Here is a 25,018-nt window from a genome sequence, read left to right as displayed (position 1 = left end):
ACGTGCTCACTCCGGTTACCAGCGACAACAGCAAAGGAAGGCTGTTATAATCACTTTACAACAAATTCGGTACCTGTGTTTTATGCTGTATTACGCCATGGACTAGTGCGTTGTAAAATGAATAGATGGATGATTCAGCTGCGGCGCCATCGTCTGGCGAGACGCGGGATTTCAGTCGGTGCGCGACTCTCACAGTGCATTATGGGTTATCTCTAGCTGTTGAGTGTACATCGGTTGTACACTCGTTTTTACGGTGTATTGTGGGATTAAATGAGTGCACTCGAGAACGTCCACTATGGTTTCGAACACCACTTAAAATGGCTGTCCCATTTTAAGTGGGACAGACAGGGGACGATTTCGGATACAGCCTTTGTCTAATTTCGTGTTGTGTTTATTAACTTTGCAGGTAAGACGAGAGACGTGGCATCGCAGTTTATGTTGATCAAATGTTTATGTGTGTATCCAATGTGTTTTTGTTTGAGACACCTGTGTTTAAAATCGATAAAATTAACCGCGTCAGCGCACCCGCGGCTGGGATTCGGCCAACTCTGCCGTGCTGACGGAGGCTGTGCGAGGTATTGCAACATGACAGATTAATTGACATCGGTAGAGACTAAAACGCGCTCAAGAGAGAGCCCGTATATATTTGATTATTAAGTCATTAGTGGCTGTATTCTGTCATTGTTTGATGAGAAATATGATGCTGGTGAAGAGAGTTTATAGTTTTAAAAAAGAGTCTATAGTTTTATAAGGAAGATATCTAAATCGAAGATCGAAAATATCTATAAATTTGTTTTTTTACACATTTGTGTATGATAGTACAGCATAATGATTTTATTATTGTACTGTTAAAAAAAGTGAGTTACATGATGTACATTGCAAACACTTAAATGTTGTGTATTTCAGGAAATTGTGTTATTTGAGTTTATTGAAGAGGGAGTTTTTGTCGCTGATAAAAGTCACACCTTCAGTCATGTCAACACACTACAAGACTGGGTGCGTTCGAAAGGAGACGTGGATCAGCTGCTTGAAGTTCTTGTGTTCGAAGAAGACACTTGATTTTACACTCAAAAAATGTAAGTACTACTACTTAGAAATTATGATTAACTCAGAATGCACTGATCAATAATAATGATAAATGCTGACCTATAATTATATTTTTTAGTAAAAGAAACATGTTTTTTTTTTAATCAAGTAATTAATTAATGCATATGTTAATGAAACTTATATTTTATTTACTGATAACAACATGGATATATGAGTAAAATAATAAAGTAACCATGAACATAAATAAAGACTCATGGAACAAAGCTTTATTCAGACATTTGGTATTTTAGTCTTTCTCTAGATGCTCTCGCTGGCTCTTTGGTCTCTGAGGATGAAGAGACTACAGCAACATCTGGTCCAGATGAGACAAAGGGCAGGTGGAGTGATGGAGGGTCTCATCGATGGCACTTGAGACCATTTCCAGGATGCTGCTGTGGATTTCTCTTTTCTCACTGCACACACCAGTCTGCAGACATTACAGATCATACAAAGATGCAAATACAATACATAGGCTGTCATTTAAACAGCACAATGTCATCTGATCTCTGTATTAGAAGTAACAAAAATTAACAATCTTTTAGTTAAGTTTCTGGTTTTATCTTTTTCCCGCAAATGCTGATGTCAACTTTGCTTTCAGGTCCTGCTCCACCGCAAAATATCTGCAACAAAGGCACAGAAATCAAGAATCAGAAAAGTGCTGTAATAGCTCTGCTTAAAGTTATTATTTTTTTAATTGAATATTATTAATAATACTGCAACTTAAGGTTTAAAATATGTTTTATTGATGTCTGTACTGTACTCACTCAAAGCCTTTGATGGCAGCACTGCTTTATCAGTTATCTTGTCTCATCTGTCCCTGTAACATCCAGACAAGATTCAATTATCGCTGCTTCATGTGCTCAATACTACATTAATGAGGTAGCTGTTGTGTTAATTGGCTTAATCCAATAAAAATGCTCCTGAATTTTATCAACAGTACTATTAGACAAATGAAACAGATAACTCATGTTTAGTTACTATATTTACATGTGTTTATTTACATAACATTAATCTAAAGCAGTGTTGACAACAGTGAATTCTACATTAACTCACATAACGTCCATCACTCATTTAGATGTCTGTTTGGTGTTGTGATGTGCTCATTTAATTCTCTCAGAACATGTTCCTGTCAGTTGTTAAACATTTAGTAATCATCTTTAAGCTGTATATGATCGCTATATGTAATAAAACGTGTTTTACAGCAAAATCACAAATATACTTTAACGTTACGGTACGTACGGTACAGTAGCTCAACAAATACGATTTTAAGACAGAGAACCTTGTTTTGGTTTGTAATACTTACATTTGTAAACATTCTCGCATGCGGCATGGTGGCACTCAAAATGCGAATGAGTGCCTCAACTCCGTCATTTGGGCCCGCTGTCCAAAAACAGTGTTTGTAGGTAAGAGTAGAGTTGAGGCAGCTGCAAGTATGGCCATTTTAACTTTTAATGAAGGGTCCTCTGCCATGCTTTCCATTATGGATAAGCTTTGGCTGGAAAGCACTGTCGTTTCCGTCACCACCATCAGGGAAACCGATATGCTGAGGATCACAAAAGCCGAATCCATCCAGTCTGAGAGTGTAAAACATTGCAGAAATACTCTGAGCACAGCTAAAAAGCTGAAAAGGCATCAGCAAGAGAGGGGTAAGGGGCCTACATATGGTGCAGGCACGGTGAGCTAGGCTTTCAACTAGAGGTCTGCGCGGGACTGCTTTTCTAGTCCCGCTCCCGCGAGGTTTTATTCCGCACCCACCCGCTCCCGCTATGTATTCACACTTTGTTCACCCGCTGCCCGCTTAGAATAATTTTCTTCCCGACCCGACCGTTCCCGCTAAAATTAGTTTCCAAAATTCTCGTTTCCAGAATCTCACATTTAACCATCAGGAAACAATATCGAGTTTATAAAACTTTTTTTCGCAGTACATCTATTATATTTCCATGTTCCACTGTTAAGACGTATATTACAGCCCTGTATTTCAGCCCGTCATAGATCAAATGCGGGCTACAATTATATTTTATACATTCAATGGTGATAAAAAAGTGCACGCAGTAGGCAGTAGCTTGCCACAAAGCACCAGCAAAAATAATCAACATGACTGTGAAATAGTAAGGAGATATTTTAATTATTTATTTATAAACTATAGTGTTTTCTGAGTTTTTAACGATCCTCATTGGACGCACCTTTAGAGAGAAATTCATCTTTACGGATTAGCTGCATAATAAAAGAGTTTTTGTTTTCGATTTGTTTTATTTCGTTAAGTACTAATTTAAAGCTTTCTATATATATTTATCATGTCTGACAAAAACAACGGTTAAATAGTTTACACTGAAAAAAAAAATTTAACTGATCGCGCTTGAGCCTAAATGCATTTTAGCTTCCCACTCTCCGCACAGACATGCGCCAAATAGCGCACATTTATATATTATTATTTATATCTATATATGTAGCCAATTCGTGATTTGAGAAGTCAAATTCAAACACAGTCAACTCCGCTTGGTCGTTACTTTAAGAAACAAAAAGCTTACGTTTATCGAACATAAAATGCTCCAAACGCTTTTTTCTAAATTAACTTAATAAAAAAGAAACTAAATTATAACCACTTTTCCATTACATACAAAACTGAACTGTTTTAATTGCCGTAGTAGTATAAGTTGTTTTGGCAAAGCGGAAAAAAAAGACGGGTTTGGGTCAGGAGTTACAACCACACGGATTGCGAAAAATCAGTCAGCATAACTTTATGAAGATTTTGGCACTCCAAACGTGGCTTTGCGCTCTGGAGTAACGCTGATAAACATTTGCCCACAGAAAAACACCATCAGTACCCCCACTTTCCGCGCCTATGAGACCTTGCCAATAAAATGCATGACGCAGAAAGCACTGGTCCATGAGTGCAGCGAGTGCATAACAGTTATCAGCGCAGGCTGTAGCCGACAGGTGCTCGATAAAAATGAGTAAAGCTCAGATTTGCTGTTCAGAAAATACGTCGGGAACGGGATATTGTTACCGCCCGCTCCCGTTCAAATTACACCGGAGTTACCGACCGCAACCGCTTTTATTTGGAAATTTATTCCCGCGTCGCAAGAATTCTGGTCGGGTCCCGCGGTTCCCGCGGGAGAGCCGCGGGAATGCAGACCTCTACTTTCAACCCTTTAGGTGAACTTTGTGTTCCGATGGACATAGATGACTAGAGTTGCAGTTCTGAAGATAAGTTTGTGTCTGTATTTGTGGTTCCCTGTGGTTAGTTGAAGGTCTTGTTTGGCAATGTTGTTTTATTCAGTAGTCATTGTTCCTGGTCTACATTGTTATAAACAATTACTTGGCCAGTTGTTTTGCTTGTTAGCAATGTTTTCGTATAAAAATGTGTGGAATTTTTACAATATAAATCTTTAAAGCCCATTTTCTCAAAATGACTTTTCTCTCATACTCCAAGTCCGAAATCTCCACTTGTCACGTGCGAGAAAGTGAGGTCTGGGTCCAAAAGCAGGTAAGTAATTTAATGAACAATTAAACACAAATAAACAAACAAAACAAAGGCCAACACAGCACACACATGACAAGAACTGAGCAGGAGCAGGATAACACAGAGCTGGAGACACGAAACAGGAAACATCAAAAATAATGCAGACTCACAGTGTGAAGGACGAGTGGAGAATATAAGGACAAATCTTAAGTGTGATCAGCTGGGGAAGACGGGTGACAAAATCAAGGCAGGTGCAACAATCAGGGAAGGGAAAACAGCGACATCGTGTGGTGGAGGGAAAGGCTGCAGCCCAGAGTCATGAGAGTACCCCCTCCCTACGGAACGGCTTCCAGACGTTCCCAAAGTCTGGAGGGAGGAGGTACGGAGGAAGGCAACTCAGGGGGAGGGATGGCGGGCCAGGCCCGTGCAGCGCAGCCGCCTCCGCGTCAGAAACAGAAAGCGCGGTAGCCTCCGCGTCAAAAATACCCTATTCACCTGTAGTGTCTCCCCTTAAGTCAACATAAAAAAAATTATTTAGACCTCTTTAACGTGTAATACTAATGTTAGCATTAATAAAACAATTCTTGCGATCAGAATAAAATATTGAAAAAAAGGCATAACAACAGTATATTAAATTAAATAAAGTTTATTTAACATCCACAAACATTCCTAAACTGAAGGTTTCACACTTGCTTTTGCTGCACTCCTGCCAACGGAAATGGTCTTCCACATGATAAACAATCACGTTTATAATATAAAAAACTCATAAGCTCACTAAAAGAGCCCCCTTGTTGTAGTGCAGACTTTTCACCATCAGTGATGAATGCTTACAACAAAATATAAATAAAATAATAAATAAAAACTGTTTTACTTTTCAGATAAGTTGTTTGCTCCGAATAAATCAAAGAAAATGTTTTCAATTAACAAAACACAGAATATAAATGACAAGATACCATGAAATAAAAATGTGAGATACTCTAAAATACAGATTTGTTTAAAGGAAATTTACACTGACGCTCCATTTATATGAACTACCAATGCTGACCCTCCATTTATATGACCTACCAATGCAATGACACACTGACGCTCCATTTATATGACCTACCAATGCAATGACATGTTTTCATGTCACAACACTGATACCCCATAGCGTAAGCTCCCAGTATTGTAACATTTTACATTGACAACCCATAGCGTAAGCTCCCAATATTTCTAGGTAGTATACTTTTGACACAAATTTCTCTTCATGGTAATTATTCTGTTGTGCACAAAGTACTTCACTGCTATCCAGTCTCTTTCGTTATTCATTAGAGATTGGTTTTCATTTAGGAATCTTTCACAGTCATTTTTTCCAGGGACTTTCATCTTCTTTAGGAAGTTTTTGAAGTGGTGTTCAATCATTTTACTCTCCACTTCTGTCCAGGCTTTTCTGGATTTTCCTTTTAAAATAAATAAGATTAAGTGGACACATTATTAATAATAATGAAATAATAACAAAAGTAAAAAGGACAGTAATTACATGATAAATGTGGATGATATTCATTATTATTAGTTGAATAATATACCCTTTTGATTTAGTGGCAGTGGTGGTTTCCTCAGGTATGTAGATGCTTCCCCTGATACAGTCTTTCTTGAAGTGGCAGTCCCTTTTTCGAAATAATTATCCTTTGCCCTCCTTTTATTATATTCAGCATCCTCCGATTCGGAATCACTGGTGGCCTCTTCAACTGTAACAAAACAATCAAACACATTTTTAAAACTGACAGTAGATTTTTACAAATCATTGACACTTTGAATTGTTTAAAAAGACAGGTACATACAAATAATTGACTTACAGTTGATGTTTGGTGTTATGTCCTCTAGGGATTTTCCTTTAAATTGGCTTATTCCACTTTGCAGTGCAAAAAGAATTCTGCCAACTTTTGCCATTTGCAAAGTTTCTTCTGGCAGTCTGTAAAATTCTCTGTGGACCTCAATGTCATGTCCCATGAAAGTTGCTAGTTGGTCTAGGTCATGGGTTTGTAAATTTAGTAGCTGAGAAACTGTGGCTACATGTTTTCGCAACTTTGTGGATGTAATGTTTTCAGGATTTTTAGCCCCACAGCTTTCTGCATAGCGTTTTAGGCAGTCACAACCACGGATGCTTTCCTGTGATCCATAAAATGGACGGGCAAATATGTAGGGATTGCTAGAGGAAATCCCAACATGTTCCCTAGTTTTAATTAAAAGGTCCACAGATTCCTTCACATTTGCTGGCAATAGTATTGGCACTTTACGTCCTCTTTTTCCCCGTACCTCTACTCTGGTTAGGTTCTCACATAGTTTTTTCTCAAATGCTGAGAGGCTCTCCAAAATTTCATCCTGCATCTGGTAGTTGTTTCTCTGCAGGTAGGTTTGGATTTCCATCCTGGAAACCTCCCCTTCACGTCGACGATTGAATAATATCAGCTGTGTTAAAGTCACCTGGGAGAGATCACTCCATGATTTTTGTGATGGGTGGTCAGTGAGTGCTTCTTTGTTTGTCTCCTCAAGACACTTTAGGTGATCCTGGAGCTTTTTAATGTCTTCTGCTAAAGGCAGCATTTGTGGGCTGTTCCACTTTTTCTGATATAATGTTTTCAATGCATTTGATGAAACATGGATTGTCCATTCCAGTTCAATTAATTTACTGAAGTGCTCAGCTCGGCTCTTTAAGGCATCATCCTCTTGACGTAAAGCTTCTCCCTGCAAAATATGTGACACTTTCACAAGGGAGTGTCGCAGTTTTAGGGCTGTTGATGGAACAGAGAAACGGTTCGTCGACCTATCAAATCCAGTCATGATTTTTACTGCCTCCAGTACTGTGTTAAACTTTCCTGGATTTATCAAGTCCTTTAAAGTAACAATGCCTTTGTCAAATTTTCTTGCCGTCATAAGAAGTCTGGCAAGTTCTCTCATCTTATTTCTAATGTCTGCCCGGTACCGTGGAACTTCTCCATTTCTGAGGAACATCCTTTCACCAAGTGAGAGAATCAGCTGGTCAGATTTCACCACTTGAGTTACAGCATCATATGTCATGTCTTCAATCATTTTTTTTAATCCACTAGAAACTGTACAGTCCATGGGTAACAACAGGGAACAACTTGCTTGAACTTTTCGATTTACTGGCATATTGTCTTTAACTTGTAACTTGCAACGTTTGTGATGTCTCCAAAGGTCTGTTTTGACATACATAGCATAGCAAAACTTGCACGGCAGATAGTCATGTGATGTTGAATGATACGTTGCTTGCCTTTTTGGTACAATTACCCCTTTCCCAGTGGATAGGACTGAAATGTTATGGTGGTAGTTTCCCATGTTTCTGATCTTGGTTAACAAAAGATTTCGCATCGCTGAGCCTTTCCTTTGTGCCAGTGCCTTTGCAACTTCAACTTTTCCAGAATGTCTCTGTGTAAGATGTCTTGCAATTTTTACATAGGCCTTCTCACAGTAAAGACAGTAATTCTTTTTGTCATAGATACGTTGATGTGCAGTGTTTGAGGATGTTTTCACTGGGATATTTTGTTGGTGAGAGCTACAGCCAGCATCTTCATCCATTTTCCTCCAAAGTGATTTTCCTTGGATAACTTCTGCTACTTGTCCTTTAGCTTGAGCTTCATACATTTCTTCTTTTGACACTACTTCTTCTGAAATGTCTTCATCTGACACTTCTTCTGAAATGTCTTCCTCTGACACTTCTTCTGAAATGTCTTCTTCTGAAATGTCTTCCTCTGACACTTCTTCTTCTGAAATTCCTTCTTTTGACAGTTCTTCTGGCACTTCTTCTGACACTTCTTCTGAAATGTCTTCCTCTGACACTTCTTCTGAAATGTCTTCTTCTGGCACTTCTTCCGACACTTCTTCTGAAATTTCTTCTTCTGGCATTTCTTCTTCTGACACTTCTTCTACTGACATTTTTTCTTCTGACATTTCCAGTGTAAACTGGTGTTCAGTGTTGTTCTGCATTACAGAAACACAACTTAAATGGGAATGCGAACAATAACAACTTTATAAATTAAACTGTTTCTAATATAATAATAGTTTATGCAGTACTCATCTCCCATACATATAATTACACCTCTTATTACCATTTTACACTGCGATAATTCCTCTTCAAAATTAGAAGATGAATCCATGTTGTCACTGCAAACACCCTCTGGCTTCTCTTTGTCAGTACTCCCCAGGATGTCTATTTCTTCTGATTGTTGGGGATTAGATGTATGGGTTCTGTCCTGTAAAACAATAACAGTGTGTTAATCCCTGTAACAAATACCTGATTTTTTTACACCACTCTAGAAGCCTGCTGTTTATCTCATACCAGTCTTTTTAAGACTTCAAATCGCATAAAACTATAATAAAACTACCTAAATAAATATCCAAGTACTTACTTCAATCTCATTGTTTTTGCTGCCATTGTCTTTGGTTCCAGACTGGTGTGTAAAACCTGTATATGGCATCGAATACTTTAAATACTTACATTCTTATGCAACATACAATACCTTTTAACAACAATGTGAAGAGAAAAGGAAAGTTTTTGCGCATACATGTAATAGACTCCAGGCATTCCTCAATGGAGGGACGTTCTTGAATCGATTTAGACAGCATTCTACGTATAACTTGTGTTTGTCTTGACCATATTTCTTCACATTGAAGAGTGAAGTGACCCATTCTGACATTTTGGGATAGCCCAACTGGATCCTTGGAGTAGGGTAAACATGTCTGAAATGGGTGTTGCCCATCTGTCAGGATGTAATGCACCAAGCATCCTGCTACCTACAATACAGAAAGCTCATTTCAAACACTGCCCAGTAATGACCACCTAATTGAAATGTACAGAATGAATAAAACATAATTCAGTGAATTCCTGTTGTGGTCATATAAAACTTGCTTTAAATGTCGACATGAAGGACAGTTGAACATAGCGTGTGAATTTTTTGGCTAAATTATATTTTTTCTTTTGAGAAATCACAGTGGTCCCAGGCTGAAATATCATAACTGCATTCATGTAACATGTTAATGTACACCATATTCTCACCCAAACCAAAGGATCCAAATTTCCCAAATCAAACAAATATAGTTCATGAGGTTGCCAATTGCCAATAATAATATAAAATTTAATTTAATAAAATTATTTTACTTAAAGGAGCCGTGTGGGATTTCCAGCGGTGACTAAGAATTACAACCAATCTCTCAGTTATCTACACAAAACATGGTGGCGGAACATATAACAAATTATTACCTACGTCTTTAAACACCACTGAAGACATAGTTTTGTATATGATATAGCATTTCTGTCAATGGATCCTTCTCAAAATTACACACAACTCCTTTAAATAAGACTCTTAAATGCTATTTATCCATTAGGTCTATTGTTTTGTTATAAATTTAATTTTGCCTTTTTACTGCACAATTGCACACTGGTTTAAACTTTGAACTAGTTTAAATAAAGAACACTTTAATGGGATATCATCCTCATCCAGGTTAATAGGTTTAAACTTTTTTTTTTAAACCTGACTTACCTGGATATCAGATTCTTTCTTGTACTTGTATTGCATGCCTCCAACATCTTCATAACTTGACCAAGAAAATGATCCAGCCATTTGAGAGTGCAATGTGGCTTGGGCCAGATCCAGTTTCCTGCTTGCTCCAAAGTCTGCGATGTATAGTTTATTGGAGATATCTGTAGAAAAGTACAAATGTTCATAAAAACCCACATCCTCATATGCTCACATATTTTAAATGCAAATATCTGCTTATAAATCTATATTATAGGATAATCACCACTATGCCACAGACTGCTCTTACCAAATAAAATGTTTTCAGGCTTCAGATCTCTGTGCAAAATTCCACATGAATGCAGTTCCTGAAGTCCTTTTAGCAATTGCTGGCATATCTCTAGTCTTCGGCTGTCTGTCAAGCATTTTCTTTCTGGAAAATCCTTGTTTTCAATCAGTTCCATCAAACTGTATTCACAAAGAGGGGAGACAAAATAGGCAAAGTAAGAGTCTTCCAACACTTTAATAGGTTGTAAAAGATGTTTTGCTTGTAAAATATTTGAACAAAGGAAATTAGCCATTTCTATTTCAGTTTTGGCAACATGTTTTGCCACTCGTTTCACTGCAACTTTTTTTTTGCAAAAGAGTCCTGTGAATATCTCTGCAGCATTGCAGCCATTTGCAATCTTCATGTCTGTGTTGATGAAAAGGTCATCAATTTGAATCACGCCAGGCTTTGAGTCCAGGTTTTCAAATGATCCCATCCATCGTGATTCCTGTAAAATGCATAAAAGCATAATGGGAAAATAATTTAATATCATATTTAACTGTAAAATGACCATACAGTGTATTCCTTAGACAAATAAATTAATGAAACAGACATCTCTATATATATCTACCTTATTTTCACTTTTCTCTCCGCATGAGGAGGTTTTCTGGGAAACAATCTATTAAAAGCATTGATATTTTGAGTGTCAATGCATTTATCATGGTTACAGTAATTAGTTAACAGACTAACAATTAACTACTTCAACAGCATGTATTTGTCTTAGTAAGTAAATAATAATTTGTTATCATACTTATGGATTACAAATTAACATAAAATTTTTAATAACATTAACAAAAATGAACAAATACTGTAACAATTGTATTGTGTTAGTTCCTCACTATTTTATATTTAAAAAAATAAATACAATTTGCACAGAAGTATTGCAGAGAATAAGAGATTACTGGCAATTTGATGAAAATTATAATATTAGAAGACGTGGTACATACATGTCTCCGTGGGCAGTCAGGATCTCTGTAGTCATACATAATTTCTTGTCCTGCATTTATTTTTGTTATGGCAAATGCACAAAGATGTGGTCTTTTCTCTTCATCCATTACCTATTGGTAAAAAAAAAAATCAAATAAACACTTACAAGTTACATATTTTGTAATCATGTAAAAATCATGTTACATTTGAGATGGGATTGTATAAAAGAAAACAAGGAAAAGTATAAGAAAATACTTATATATAGACTTACTATTTTAATTTTGCTATTTGGCTTTGTGTGATCATCATTTATAAATCTTCCAAGTCTGTCTGTATCCTTGCTGCCATCAACACTGTATGGTCAAATGTTTTTAGAAACAATGTTGAATTTTTAAAATGCATAATTATCTTTAATTATCTCATTAATTAGTTCATTAATGTCTTACCAGTAAGACTGTCCCTGTAAGGAGTAGAAATACAAAAATACTGCATCTTCAGCTGAGTACTCTTTGAAAAGAGCCTCTCCTTTAGATCCAGTGATATGTTTTCCAGCAAACTCCAACAGGAATTCTCCTGGCTCAATGTTCTTGGTGGCAAATACCCCAAAACCTAAAGAGAGTATTCATAAGATTAACATAAAAGCACTGTCCACTTTCTTTCCAACTGAGAACTACGTGAAAAAATAAAGAGAACTCAAACACACCTACACTACAGATATTGAAGTAGAGACACCAGCATCTTATCTTAACATAAATCCTGGCATGGGGTTAACAGATAGCTAAAACCATTGAAAACACTATGAAGTGTCAGAGCAATTTTTGGTTTAATGATTTTACTACACAAAGAGACACCAGTTCCCTGTTATAAAAAGAAAAAATAATCACAATGACACTTAAACATCAGCTTTAGCCATCTAAAAATCTCTATGAAAGATGTTGAAGGTATAAACTTAAAGCTTTATGTTGACTGTTGTATTAAATATCTTTACTTGAATTAAAGTATCAATGTTATAATGTTATTCAATTCACAAAATATAATAAAACTAACTTACAATATTTTATACATTTAGTCAACATAAAAGTTTAAGTTTAAACCTTAGTAACCTTAAGTTAAAGTAAGAAATGACAAAGCAAACTAAAAACACATTGCAATTCACCATCCAACAGGGGACCAAAGTCAACTTGTTCATTAAAATCACTATTTCAAAATATCTGCATATACAGTCCAATTTTTTCCAACTGAAAACTACTACAATACATAAAGAGCATACAACACACCTACACAACAGATATTAAGTAGAAACATCAGCGTCTTATCTTAACATTAACACTGGCAGGGGGTTAACCGATAGCTAAAACCTCTTCACCATCCAACATTCATTAGCTACTAAAATGAGTTTTTAATTTAGTTTTGCAAAGCCACATAGTATTGAGGGTAGAATCACAACTTACCTTTTTCTTGACTGATGAATCTTTTTTCAAACGAGTCTTTATCCTTCCCAGAAGCAATGATGTGCAAAGCTTCCTTTTCAGGACAAACGCTTCCGGGTCTCATTTTCTAAAAAATGGAAGAATGTTTTATAAAAGATCTGCATATGGCAAGGATTAAATATCATAATATAAAGAATGTGCAACTTACCTTTTACTTTGTAGAGAAAAAGATGAGATAAGAAATTGCTTAGAAAGCACTGTTTTTCCTATGTAGTCCCTTGTAGGTGAACACAGTCTAGATTAACAAATGAACTAGACAAAACGAATTTTAAATTCTGAATGTGGGCAATGTAGGAAACAATATAGCAGAAGCTTATAGTCTTCCAAAGTTGTGGTCTTCCAAATAGGAAATGAGAAGAGTCTGTGAGGACCACAGATATATACACTGTATCTGGGCAATGATTGGTCCTTTGGAAAGGCCAGAATTGGCCTCATTTTTTGGTGTTGTAATGCAAATTTTTCTGTAACTGAAATGAAACAGGCATTGAAATAAGACTAATGGGTGAGACTAATGTTGAGTTTCAGCTGTAAATGTGAAAACGGGCCGTTTGCATTTTTTACAAGGTCCCTAAGCAAACCTTTCACACATCCAAGGAGTGTGAGACGTAATCCTCATGATTCTTTTGTTGTCATTCCTTTGTTTGATTTAGCCATTTTCTCCTAATCTGGCATTTTAGTGTTGCTAATTCCCCTAGGTCACATTTTATTTTATTTCTTTTACAAGCATTGTTTCTTCAGCATTAAAACTTTAATGGACATAATATGTAACTATTTAAAGCTCTTGTGATTTTATTTAGTTGCAATAATTGTGAAATCATGGTTATTGTTAAAAAAGAAATGTTAGTGTGATATAAAATGACATCAATTTTTTTGTTTAAAATAGCAGGCAGATATTTGAGCAAAGGCAACTATGGTTCATATGTAGTGGAAAACGTCCCAGAGACAGAACTAAAGTTCTAGAACCGTGATATTCTAATTGTTATGTATATTTAGACACTAGATTGTATTCATTTGTTGTTGGCATAATGCTTAAAACTATTTCTTTGGAATGTGTGTTTAATGATTTAATTTCAGGCAAGGTAAATTTGCGTTTTCATAGGATAATCAGAGTTGATTGACAGCCTGTTTTTATTTTATTTAATGCCTGAGATAGACATCCGAATGGCATTTGTATTGTACCGCTAGATGTGAAATTTTTGGACCTGTGAAAGATGGACAAGATGTGGTTTGCAAAGTTGAAACTTAAAAGCCGGGACACACCAACCCGACGCCAATAAAATAAAATAAAATTTAAATAAAATAAAATAAAAACAGGCTGTCAATGTATGAATATACATATACATTTATATAAATATATATATATATATATATGTGTGTGTGTGTGTGTGTGTGTGTATATATATATATATATATATATATATATAATTTATATGGTAGCATTTTAATGTACTTATACTTATTTTCATTTGAAATTTCAAACAGTAATCGCCGTTATTCTTGCAAATAACTATTCATTGCATAACAATGAAAGTACATTGCTGCGTAAAATGGCCACTTATCTCTAAAGACCCAATATTCACACATTTAAAAATTCAGACATTACTGTCTGCCAAGCTTATTGTGTCCTGCACTTGCATGCTAATAGCACTAATGTCTCTACATTCTTGAACATTATCACCTGGTCCTCATGTCTCCCAGAACAAGACTATTAAAAATAAAACTGACCCAACAAGGAGTTTCAACAGGGCATCTTTACAAATACAAATAGTAATATCTATTTCTATCATTCAAACATAACGCACGTTGTGTACACAGCAAATATGTCATTTAATCATACATTTGTTTACAATTTTATACATTGTTCATAAGTCATATTAAATGACAGCAGCCTTAATCTTACAATTAATTCAAGTTAACAGGCTTAATAGTTTGTGTGTCCTATATGTTTGAATATATACATGAATGTGTATGTGCTATAATTTCAGAGTTGCCTTCTGAAATGTAAACTTTGAATACCACTTTCGCCACACGGTTTGCATAACGTTTTTCTGTGTGGCGTACAGCGCTGGCCTGTCTTGGATCAAATTGATCAGCTCGTCTTCAATAGCTTCGTTCCACAAAGCCATAGTTGGTTTCAAATTGTGTGAATTGCGAGTCCAAAATCAGTACCTAAAAATGTTGTTGGTACCAAATTTTTTTATCTGTGGGAACCCCCCCCCATGGAGATAAAATAATGCCATAAAGATTTGCATGTGAAGAGTAAGCGTTGTGCAAGTGTACATTAAATTTGCATGCGCATGAAAAGATTTGTAAGGATGCAAATCGAGATTCAATTGTAAGGAAAAAGGATTTGCAGCCTTTTACTTTTTTTGCAAGTGTAAATCTGTGTGCGTAAAAATAAACTGTTGCAAATGTAAAAACAACTTGTTGTCTACATAGGATTAAAGTTTCCGAAATAACCCGATCTAGTACAGTTCCGTCTTTCTTACGCCGGTTTCACACTGCACGCGTAAACAGGACGTAAGCAGCGCGTGCGCAACACGTAAGCAGAGCAGAAGCAGCGCGCATCCATTTTGCTTTCACACTGGCAGCGTTTGTCACGCGCAGCTGAACTGCAGCTTGTGTACTGCAAATGAGTATCGTTCATTGTAGATTTAAGTAGCAAATGAGAAACGCTAAAATATTGAATATGTTTTAAGACAAAGGTCTTAAGTTTTTATAATAGCAATTTGCATATACTCCAGAATGTTATGAAGAGTGATCAGATGAATTGCATAGTCCCTCTTTGCCATGAAAATTAACTTAATCCCGAAAAAAAAACTTTACACTGCATTTCATTGCTGTCATTAAAGGACCTGCTGAGATCATTTCAGTAATCGTCTTGTTAACTCAGGTGAGAATGTTGACGAGCACAAGGTTGAAGATCATTATGTCAGGCTGATTGGGTTAGAATGGCAGACTTGACACGTTAAAAGGAGGGTGATGCTTGAAATCATTGTTCTTCCATTCTTAACCATGGTGACCTGCAAAGAAACGCGTGCAGCCATCATTGCATTGCATAAAAATGGCTTCACAGGCAAAGGACATTGTGGCTACTAAGATTGCACCTAAATCAACAATTTATAGGATCATCAAGAACTTTAAGGAAAGAGGTTCAATTCTTGTTAAGAAGGCTTCAGGGCGTCCAAGAAAGTCCAGCAAGCGCCAGGATTGTCTCCTAAAGAGGATTCAGCTGCGGGATCGGAGTGCCACCAGTGCAGAGATTGCTCAGGAATGGCAGCAGGCAGGTGTGAGCGCATCTGGACGCACAGTGAGGCCAAGACTTTTGGAAGATGGCCTGGTGTCAAGAAGGGCAGCAAAGAAGCCACTTCTCTCCAAATAAAAAAACATCAAGGACAGATTGATCTTCTGCAAAAAGTATGGCGAATGGACTGCTGAGGACTGGGGCAAAGTCATATTCTCCGATGAAGCCTCTTTCCGATTGTTTGGGGCATCTGGAAAAAGGCTTGTCATGAGAAGAAAAGGTGAGCGCTACCATCAGTCCTGTGTGATGCCAACAGTAAAGCATCCTGAGACCATTCATGTGTGGGGTCGCTTCTCATCCAAGGGAGTGGGCTCACTCACAATTTTGCCCAAAAACACAGCCACGAATAAAGAATGGTACCAAAACACCCTCCAACAGCAACTTCTTCCAACAATCCAACAACAGTTTGGTGAAGAACAATGCATTTCCAGCACGATGGAGCACCGTGCCATAAGGCAAAAGTGATAACTAAGTGGCTCGGGGACCAAAACGTAGAAAATTTTGGGTCCATGGCCTGGAAACTCCCCAGATCTTAATCCCATTGAGAACTTGTGGTCAATCCTCAAGAGGCGGGTGGACAAACAAAAACCCACTAATTCTGACAAACTCCAAGAAGTGATTATGAAAGAATGGGTTGCTATCAGTCAGGATTTGGCCCAGGAGTTGATTGAGAGCATGCCCAGTTGAATTGCAAAGGTCCTGAAAAAGAAGGGCCAACACTGCAAATACTGACTCTTTGTATAAATGTCACGTAATTGTCGATAAAAGCCTTTGAAACGTATGAAGTGCTTGTAATTATATTTCAGTACTTCACAGAAACAACTGAAACAAAGATCTAAAAGCAGTTTAGCAGCAAACTTTGTGAAAACTAATATTTGTGTCATTCTCAAAACTTTTGGCCACGATTGTATGTCACTCTTTCATTTTTATTTGACATTGGTAGCACACACTGTGTGGTTATCTTCCCAAATTCTGGTTCCACTTCACTGGATCAAAGACTATGTCATGTTTCATTCATGAAAAATGTAAGAGACTACAATGTTGATTGAAAAAGAAAAAAGATGATTATACATTGAGTAACAATCATGGTTACAGTGTCAACTGAAATCGCTTAGTTCTCTTTCTAGTTTCTGGATTTCCAAGTTCAGTTTCCTCAGTGTCTTGCGTTTAATTTCCATCTCAGGGTCCATGTCCTGCAGCTTTCTCTTGTTCACTTTGATCTTGACTTCAGCCAGCTCTATCTGTCTCTTAAGATGCGTGGTGTAAAGAGGTCTGACAGTTTGTGAATTCTGTAAAACACACATCAATTAGCAAAGCAGGATTTGTGTATAATATAGATTTACTTCAGGCAATACTCACTATGTTATCAAGCTGCACTGTTACAAATATGATATTTTCTATTAGCATCACATCGCTGATTTCTTATCCATTATGGACAAAAAATTTCCATAAAATCGACATGATACCTCAAGCCATCTGGAGTCCAGCATCTCATCATCGTCAGAAGTGAACTCCACTGCTGTAGATGTACCTTCCCTCTGCCATATTCAACCCAACTTGTATTAATAGTTTTGTCAGGACATGCCAAGCCTATGATTTTAATAAAGAGTACTCACCGGAAAAGAGTCTGCTGGCTCCAGAAGTGTAAGTGTGTTACTAGACACTGCAAGGTAAGGCAAAGTCAGACAGTCCACATAACAAAATCTAAATATTTGATTGTTTTCATGTGCAGTAGTTCAGCAATAATGTACCTTGTGTAAAGAGGTCAGTTTCTCCTGCTGCTGTCTCACCTTGGGTCCCTTCCATCACCGGATTCTCTTTATTCAGCTCCTCTGCTGTGGTCAAGTCTTGGGTTGGAGAGACACCCCCTGTGCCAGAGATATAAGCCTTTTTAAATCCTAAAATCAGTACAAATAAAATATTTCAGCAAACACTATTCACCTAATTTGTACATTTTCTTCAGCTATCAAGTCACTTACCAGCCGGCAAAATGTTCTTTTTCTTAATCTGGACTTGCTGCCAGGTCCTTTTTTGGCCAGAAATTTTTGTTCTGTGAGAAGAATGGATAGGTAAAAGAGATAGATTAGATCAAATAAATTAGCTAGACTAAAATAAAAAAATAACTAAATAAAGATAGATAAGAGTAGAAATTTGAGATAGGTAAAATATTTGTACAAAGCGGATAAGTGTTTGCAATTAAACGTCATGATAAATTTCCTGAGTAAAGTTCATGTCCACTGCTCACATTTAAGGCAAAGTGTACAACTGTTCATTTGTGGAAATGACAAGTAACTCCTTGAATTGAAATCATGATGGTTTCAGTGGAGCACTGCTTATTTGGATTATTAACACATTCAGTCAGTTCACTATTGTCTACTAGGCCTTTTCTGTTTTATTATAGCATCTGTATTTTTCCCTTTTTATACATTATGTTTTTCCTCTTTACATTTCCATTAGAAGCTGTTGTTTAGTTGGCGAATGGGTTTTATCCATGTTTGCATTGATTCTGTGATCGATCTTGTGGTCTGTTTAAGAATGCTGTGAACTTGCTCTTATCCCAAATATCTCCACCTGTTGGACTAAGCCAGGATGTGCTGATTAAACTATGGAAATATGTTCCTTTTTGTTATCTCAGCTTTCCTTTTGTGCAATACCCCTCTGAAAGCTTCCTCAATCTTCATTCCTCACCTCCTCATAGTGGTTCAATTGGAGTTCAATCAGGAGGAGTGAGGAAATGAGGAAGCATGAATTTGAGTATTGTGAGAAGCACCCCTAGAGGTTTCCAAGCAGGTGTTAGCTGGAGCTGGTTCCCTCCAGGAACTAAGCTAAATTGTAGTGTAACATTTCATACCTGCGCCCATCTGCTTTGGTGCTCTCTTTTTGCTGCCATGTTGACAACTGGTTTGCTGTGAGCAAAAAAATAAAATAAAAAATAAAAAGGATTAGTTATTATTAGGATTCAAATGTATGCCAAAGAACAGTTTTCATTGAGTCTGAGGTCACATTGTTCCTTGTTTATTGCACTGGCTTCACCCAAAGTCATCTTTGAAACACCTCTTGGACATTTAAGTGCAGCTCTTTCTCTTTGAATGGGAAAACTGTTCACTAAACTTATGATTAAATTTCAAATTTTAAATCACCAATAAAATCTAAAATCTGAGTCTCATTACAGTTTCTGCACCCTTGAAGTCATTAAAATGCATTAAATAAAAACATCTGAAAGTGCAGTTTAATATATTAACTTGTTTAGCTACAGAACGTATTGTATTGAACATTTAAGTATTGGTGCTGGCCAATGCATCTTACCCTGTAAAATATGCTCAAAATGTATGAGCATTTTTTCCATCAGTCCATGTCCCTCAGGTGGCAACTCAAGGGGGCACTGGACCTCTGCTGTCCACTTTTGGGTCTTGGAACATTTGCCCAGTAAAAGAAGAGGGATATACCCAAGAGCTTTAAGCTTTTCCATCTGAAATATAAGAATGTCAAAAAATACAGATTTTAAAAATGATTTGAAATAAATCTATTTAACCTCATGTTACTCCAAACCAACACTTTTTTTTCCTTTTTTCTTTTTTTTTTTTTTTTGCTGCAGGCTACTTTGCCAAAATCTGGAAATAAAAAAATTAATTTTAATTTGAACTGTCAGTTCACAGGAATTAAAATGTATTTATGTGCATGTAATGTATTATGTTCACATATTTGTATGTAAAACAATGTAACTGTTTTTATACAAAACAAAGTGTGAGGTAATGAATTTAGGATGTTAAGGTATTCATAGGTTTTTCTTACCATGACAGATACGTTATCAAGAACCTTTGATTGATTCCGAGACTGAATAGTTGTTTTTGCCCACTGTTGGGCTCGGGCACGAAACTTTGCCACTCGTACCGATTGTCTGTGTTTAAAATCAAGCAGTTTTCCACACTACAAGTAAGAAACAAAACACATTGATTAATGAAATGAATGCAATACTATATAAAGAACCAGTGTTATTTACACACAATCACCTTAACACAGCGCCGGTTTCGGCAATTCATCTTGGTCTGGCAGTGGGGACATTGGCGCACAGTTGAACCTGGTGTTTTGACTAAAACTAAAACAACAAAAAATTTACAAAATTTGACAGAATAACAGACATACATCACATACAAAACTTACGTTAATTAAAGATAAATTAAAAAGTATTTTTTTAAAGGTGCATTGATACAATATTTTAACATTGTTGTCTGATATCTACATAAAAGGTATATGGCATAGGAAAGGGCATAAATTCTCCAGAAATGGTTTTACTTGTCCATTTACAACCATAGGATTTGTCCCTAGAATGAAATGTTCAGTTATTGCCTTATTTGGAATATTTGTGAATATTAATGAGGAGCTGTTTTTGGAATCTATGAGGATAAAACAAGAAAAATTAGGTAAGTAAAGGTTTACAGACAGGTCTTAGACTAAACCAGGATTAGGCCATAGTTCAGTTAAGACATGTAAGTCATTTTTATAAATGTACCTAGAAACAAACAATACAAAACAAGGATATTGATATCATTTAAGATCAATCATTGCAGATTCATTTCAGTTGAAACAGCTCAAACTTACATTTAAGTCTTGGACTAGACTTAAGCTTTGTCTGTGAAATCAGGGACTAGTTTTTTTGGGTTAAATGTTACATATTATAACTCTTGTTTAGACTATTTAAGCATTTTTTTCCATTTTTTATTTTTCTAGAGCCAGACATTTTAATTAGGATCAAAAGAGTTCAGCTTTGAGAATGAAAACCTACCTGTTTGTTCCTCAGTATCTTCAATCCTCATGTCTTTACTCTCCTCTTCAACAAAGTCCATCTTGGTTTGTTCCTCAGTATCTTCATCTTTGACTCTGAATGCTGTTCAAAAAAGAAACAAAAGTTGCAGGAGGGTAGAACGTGTACAAAACAAATGAATTGAGGAAATGTACAGAACAGCTTTGAGATTGAAAACCAACCTGTTTGTTCCTCAGTATCTTCATCTTTGACTCTGAATGTTTCTTCAATCTTCATGTCTTCACTCTCCACTTTGATGAACGCCAGTATTTCTGTGTTTGGAAACTTTGTCCTGTTTTTCAGATGAGAATAATAAAGATGACAATATCCAGTTAGACCTGTAGTAAACTCATAAGAGAAGATCAGGAGACTGAGTGAATCTTCATCAGATCTTGATTGAGATGTTACTGTGTGTCGCTGCGGTCATCCAGACTGACTAAAGCACTCAATCACTGTAGTTTTATACAGATTTCAGGATCGTCATTAGAAGACAAAATATGCAAAGCCTGTAGGCAGTTACAGGAATTTGCCCAGATTTTCAGCAACTCTAATCCAATCAGCAGAACTATAGACTCATTATCACAGAGATCAGGGAAAGTCTCACCTTCAGCCTCTGCATTCATATTTTTCTCAGATATTGATCAGAAACAAAGACACCAATTAAAGAAATGAGGCAGAAACATCAACAGCCAATAAAGACAAAAGGTGACACTTAGCATCATTTCACATTCATATTTACACACTCCTAAAGCTAAATATATTCATTTCAAAATTTAATGCCATGTATCTTTTCTGCTGATTTTCTAATGCTCTTTTCTGAATGTCTTTTGCAGTAATTATTCTTTAGACACATCTGTTTTAAATAACTATCAGCCTAATTCTGTGTTTACTTTAACCTAAGGTCCTAGAACATTTTGTGTTCAGCCAATTAGTCTTTTCTAATTAAAAGTACTTCTGAAAAATTTAATTCAGGTTTTAAGTCTATTCATGGCACTGAGTCTGCTTTGCTGACTCTTAACTCCTGACTGATGCTTTTACACAACTTTTTATTCAATCATGTAAATCCAAATAATATAAAATATCGAGGTTTAATAAACATTTAAATCACCTAAAGAGCTTTCCTATTTTTCATATATAGTAATCAAGTACTGTGTATACTCCAGTTGACTAAATTTGGGTATAAATAAAGACATATAAATTTGCCTTTATGTATAAAGAATCTTAAAGTATTATGTTATTAACATAATCTCTATTTGTACTTTCAAATAAGAAATATTTACTTTTTAACACGGGTACATAAAGTAATTTGTTAAGGCACTCAAAATCCTCGTTTCCAAATTTATGATTGGATATTTACTATTTATTATCATTTCAATATCATTGTCATATTTCACAACTCTACGGAGCGGGAAACAGGGAGACAAGGAAACGCAGGAGTGAACTTAAAACAGTCTTTAATGGACAAACTAAAACACAACTCAGGAGTACAACAGGAAGACATTCACTCGGATGACGTAAGACATCGGAGGAGAAAACCAGAAACAGATCACTCTTAAATACTCAACTAAACGAAGGAAAGACAAGACACTCCTGAAATCAATGGAAACAGGAACAGGAAAACCAAATATTTAGAGAACACCAGGAAAAACAAGGACAAGGAGCACATGGAAACAAAAACAAACACAAGGACAGTTCATAGGTGTGACAGTCATTACTGCAAAAGACACAATTATATTGGCTGAAATGAAATTATTGCCTACAAAATTCAGCAGAAAGATAAATGTTCAATTCTAAATGAATCTCTTTTGCTTTAGGTGTGTGTGAATACAAATGTAAAGTGAGACTGTCATCTTTTGTCTGTGATACTCTCCATGTTTCTGCCTCTTTAATTGTTGTGATTGTTAATGCTAATGAACACCTGAGTTGTGTGTGAATGTCTTTCCCTGACCTCTCTGATCATGAGTGCTATAGTTAGAGTATAGTATAGAACTGATCACATCCTTTAAATACTGTGTTCAAGCTTGTGATCTGAGAGCTTTGTCTTCATCTGTAAGAACGGCCTCCTGAAATCTGAATAAAACTCAAGCGATTGAGTGTTTTAGTCAGTCTGGATGACCACAGAGACACACAGGACCAGCTCTATCAAGATATGATGAAGACTCTGTCTCCTGATCTTCATTTTCCTGCAGGACTTCTAGTTAAAGGTTCTAATAAACTGTTTATTGTGTCTTGTATTTCTTACCCAAACTTTCCACTGTTAATAAGAGAAGATTTGGAGTAACAACTGAATATGTTGGCATGTTTGTGCCAATTAAGGAAACTGAAAAGGTAATAATAAATGAATCATACTCCTTTACACTGCAAAAACTGTATTAAAAAAATTGCTTACATAAAAGAACATTACCACTGAAATCAGTAAGATCAAATACAGACCATATTATCATTTCCATCCAATCCTTACAGAAGATTTGTTCATTTTCAGTGTGGATCTGTTATTAATGACTTATGTTATGTTTGTAAATACATTTCAAACAACTGAAAACTGAAATCTTAATGTCACTTTTTGTATTATAATCATATTTTAGCACAGATTATATACCAATAAAAAAAATTATAATCTGGGGAAATGTAAATCATATTTCATTATAAATAAACTTCTTTAGTGGTAAATAGAAACTGACACAAATATATTTTTGTGTCCTCATTTGCCCCGATAGCAAAAGAAAAATAAAATGACAGTGTTTCAATGATTTTCCAAATGATGAATAAATAAATAAATAAATACATACACAAACAAAATGACAAGAGATTGATTGATCAAATTTGCCATCACACCCTCTTTGTAACAGTTACACAGCAGCATGGACTAGTTTAATGTGAATTTAATGACAAGGTATAAAACAGAAAATGTTATAAATGTACATTTAAAAATAGAGAAAAATATTAATAGATTTACAATATTAATGTGGCCTGTATGTGGCTGATAAAACAAACAAAAACAAAAAGAAAATACAGTATGATTATACATGAAAAATGTGTACATCATTCCACCCAAACACAACACACAGTTCACATTTTAACCTCTTTTAAGCATATTAAGCGGCAAACAGACTAAAGATAACAGTATACACTTTACACAGTATATTCGTGAACACACTTTGGGAGAATAAACAAAACTCACTGCGATTCAAAACTTTGGATTCACAAATGTGTTGAATTTGAGACGTGTCCTCAATCTCCCCTTAACAGCATCAAACACAACAATTACTGCATGTTCTTTCTATACATATAATAAAGTGCATTATTTTACATTATAACAGCCTTCAAAACATGTTTCGAAATAACTTACGCTCAATCTCCGTTCGATAAGGCTCAAATCCTCTCCCCCACCGGAGATCTCTCGCATGCAGCAGCAAAACACTTAGATGCAAAACGAATTCATTCGTCCACTCTGTTCATTCACGCATTAGACACAACCACAGGTCCACGAATCCATAAACAGCTTGAATTATATCCAATTGACAGTTTTATTAACTATTTTCTCCTCCCTTGTAGCTGCTGCTTCTACTAGCGCTCTCTCCGAATCTCACTCTCGTGCATACACTCAAACTCTTAAAGGGGACAGCACAAGTAACTGCATCACGGAGAAATCTTAAAGGAGAAAATCACCAGGATAATTAAATATTGGGCTACTCCTGCCCCGGTTACATTAATACCTTTAGAAAAGCATCATCATATGGTTACGAAATTCTATTCTATGTGCAACATTTTTATGATATATTTGTGATTCTAGAGAGCAGTGCACGAACTGGACTTTTATTTTGGTCCGGTGCTGTGACATCATAAAGATGCGCTGCGCTCCTCATCTGTTGTGAGTCACCTGAAGAAAGGTTTGTGGTTTCAGCGTTTTTGTATCAGTGCACACTGTTACATCATTTAATGCATTTACAAGCTATGTAAAATTAATACATGCATCATTGTTAAATTTGATGTTGTAATGTTTTATTTAATGTTACTTAAAAGTTAGCCTTTGGTAACAGAGAAGGTGCGTTCTGTTTTGCCCCCTATATCATGAATCAATCGAGTGACGATAAGAAGTGATGAGA

At 36.0% G+C, this 25,018-nt stretch overlaps 3 protein-coding genes across 5 annotated transcripts in view; 1 reads left to right on the top strand and 2 right to left on the bottom strand.

Annotated features, from left to right (window-relative positions):
• LOC141318642 (uncharacterized) overlaps nucleotides 1-25,018 on the top strand; it is a 190,646-nt gene that overhangs the window by 151,123 nt on the left and 14,505 nt on the right. The window lies entirely within an intron of this gene.
• On the bottom strand, nucleotides 5,220-10,808 carry LOC141338380 (uncharacterized). The gene is made up of 8 exons (XM_073843918.1): nucleotides 10,373-10,808; nucleotides 10,087-10,247; nucleotides 9,112-9,340; nucleotides 8,956-9,011; nucleotides 8,656-8,799; nucleotides 6,385-8,527; nucleotides 6,115-6,276; nucleotides 5,220-5,988 (listed from the first exon to the last, which is right to left on the bottom strand). Exons 1-8 carry the CDS (start codon nucleotides 10,752-10,754, stop codon nucleotides 5,762-5,764), a joined length of 3,504 nt encoding a protein of 1,167 aa, XP_073700019.1. The 5' UTR covers nucleotides 10,755-10,808; the 3' UTR covers nucleotides 5,220-5,761.
• LOC141338443 (uncharacterized) lies at nucleotides 14,611-24,500 on the bottom strand. 3 transcript variants are annotated; one of them, XM_073843990.1, is made up of 13 exons: nucleotides 24,262-24,500; nucleotides 24,094-24,153; nucleotides 21,095-21,204; nucleotides 20,895-20,996; nucleotides 20,122-20,207; nucleotides 19,904-20,038; nucleotides 19,418-19,580; nucleotides 18,963-19,017; nucleotides 18,091-18,161; nucleotides 17,863-18,009; nucleotides 17,728-17,774; nucleotides 17,578-17,649; nucleotides 14,611-17,400 (listed from the first exon to the last, which is right to left on the bottom strand). In XM_073843990.1, the coding sequence occupies exons 3-13, from the start codon at nucleotides 21,147-21,149 to the stop codon at nucleotides 17,209-17,211; spliced, it is 1,125 nt and encodes a 374-aa protein (XP_073700091.1). In that variant the 5' UTR covers nucleotides 21,150-21,204; nucleotides 24,094-24,153; nucleotides 24,262-24,500; the 3' UTR covers nucleotides 14,611-17,208. The 3 variants fall into 3 exon arrangements, with proteins under 3 accessions (XP_073700091.1, XP_073700107.1, XP_073700099.1); XM_073844006.1 differs by having other exon boundaries at nucleotides 17,863-17,979; XM_073843998.1 differs by lacking the exon at nucleotides 24,094-24,153.

This window comes from Garra rufa, chromosome 1 (genome assembly GCF_049309525.1).
Source record: "Garra rufa chromosome 1, GarRuf1.0, whole genome shotgun sequence".
NCBI lineage: Eukaryota > Metazoa > Chordata > Actinopteri > Cypriniformes > Cyprinidae > Garra > Garra rufa.
This window is presented reverse-complemented; position numbering and strand designations above follow the sequence as displayed.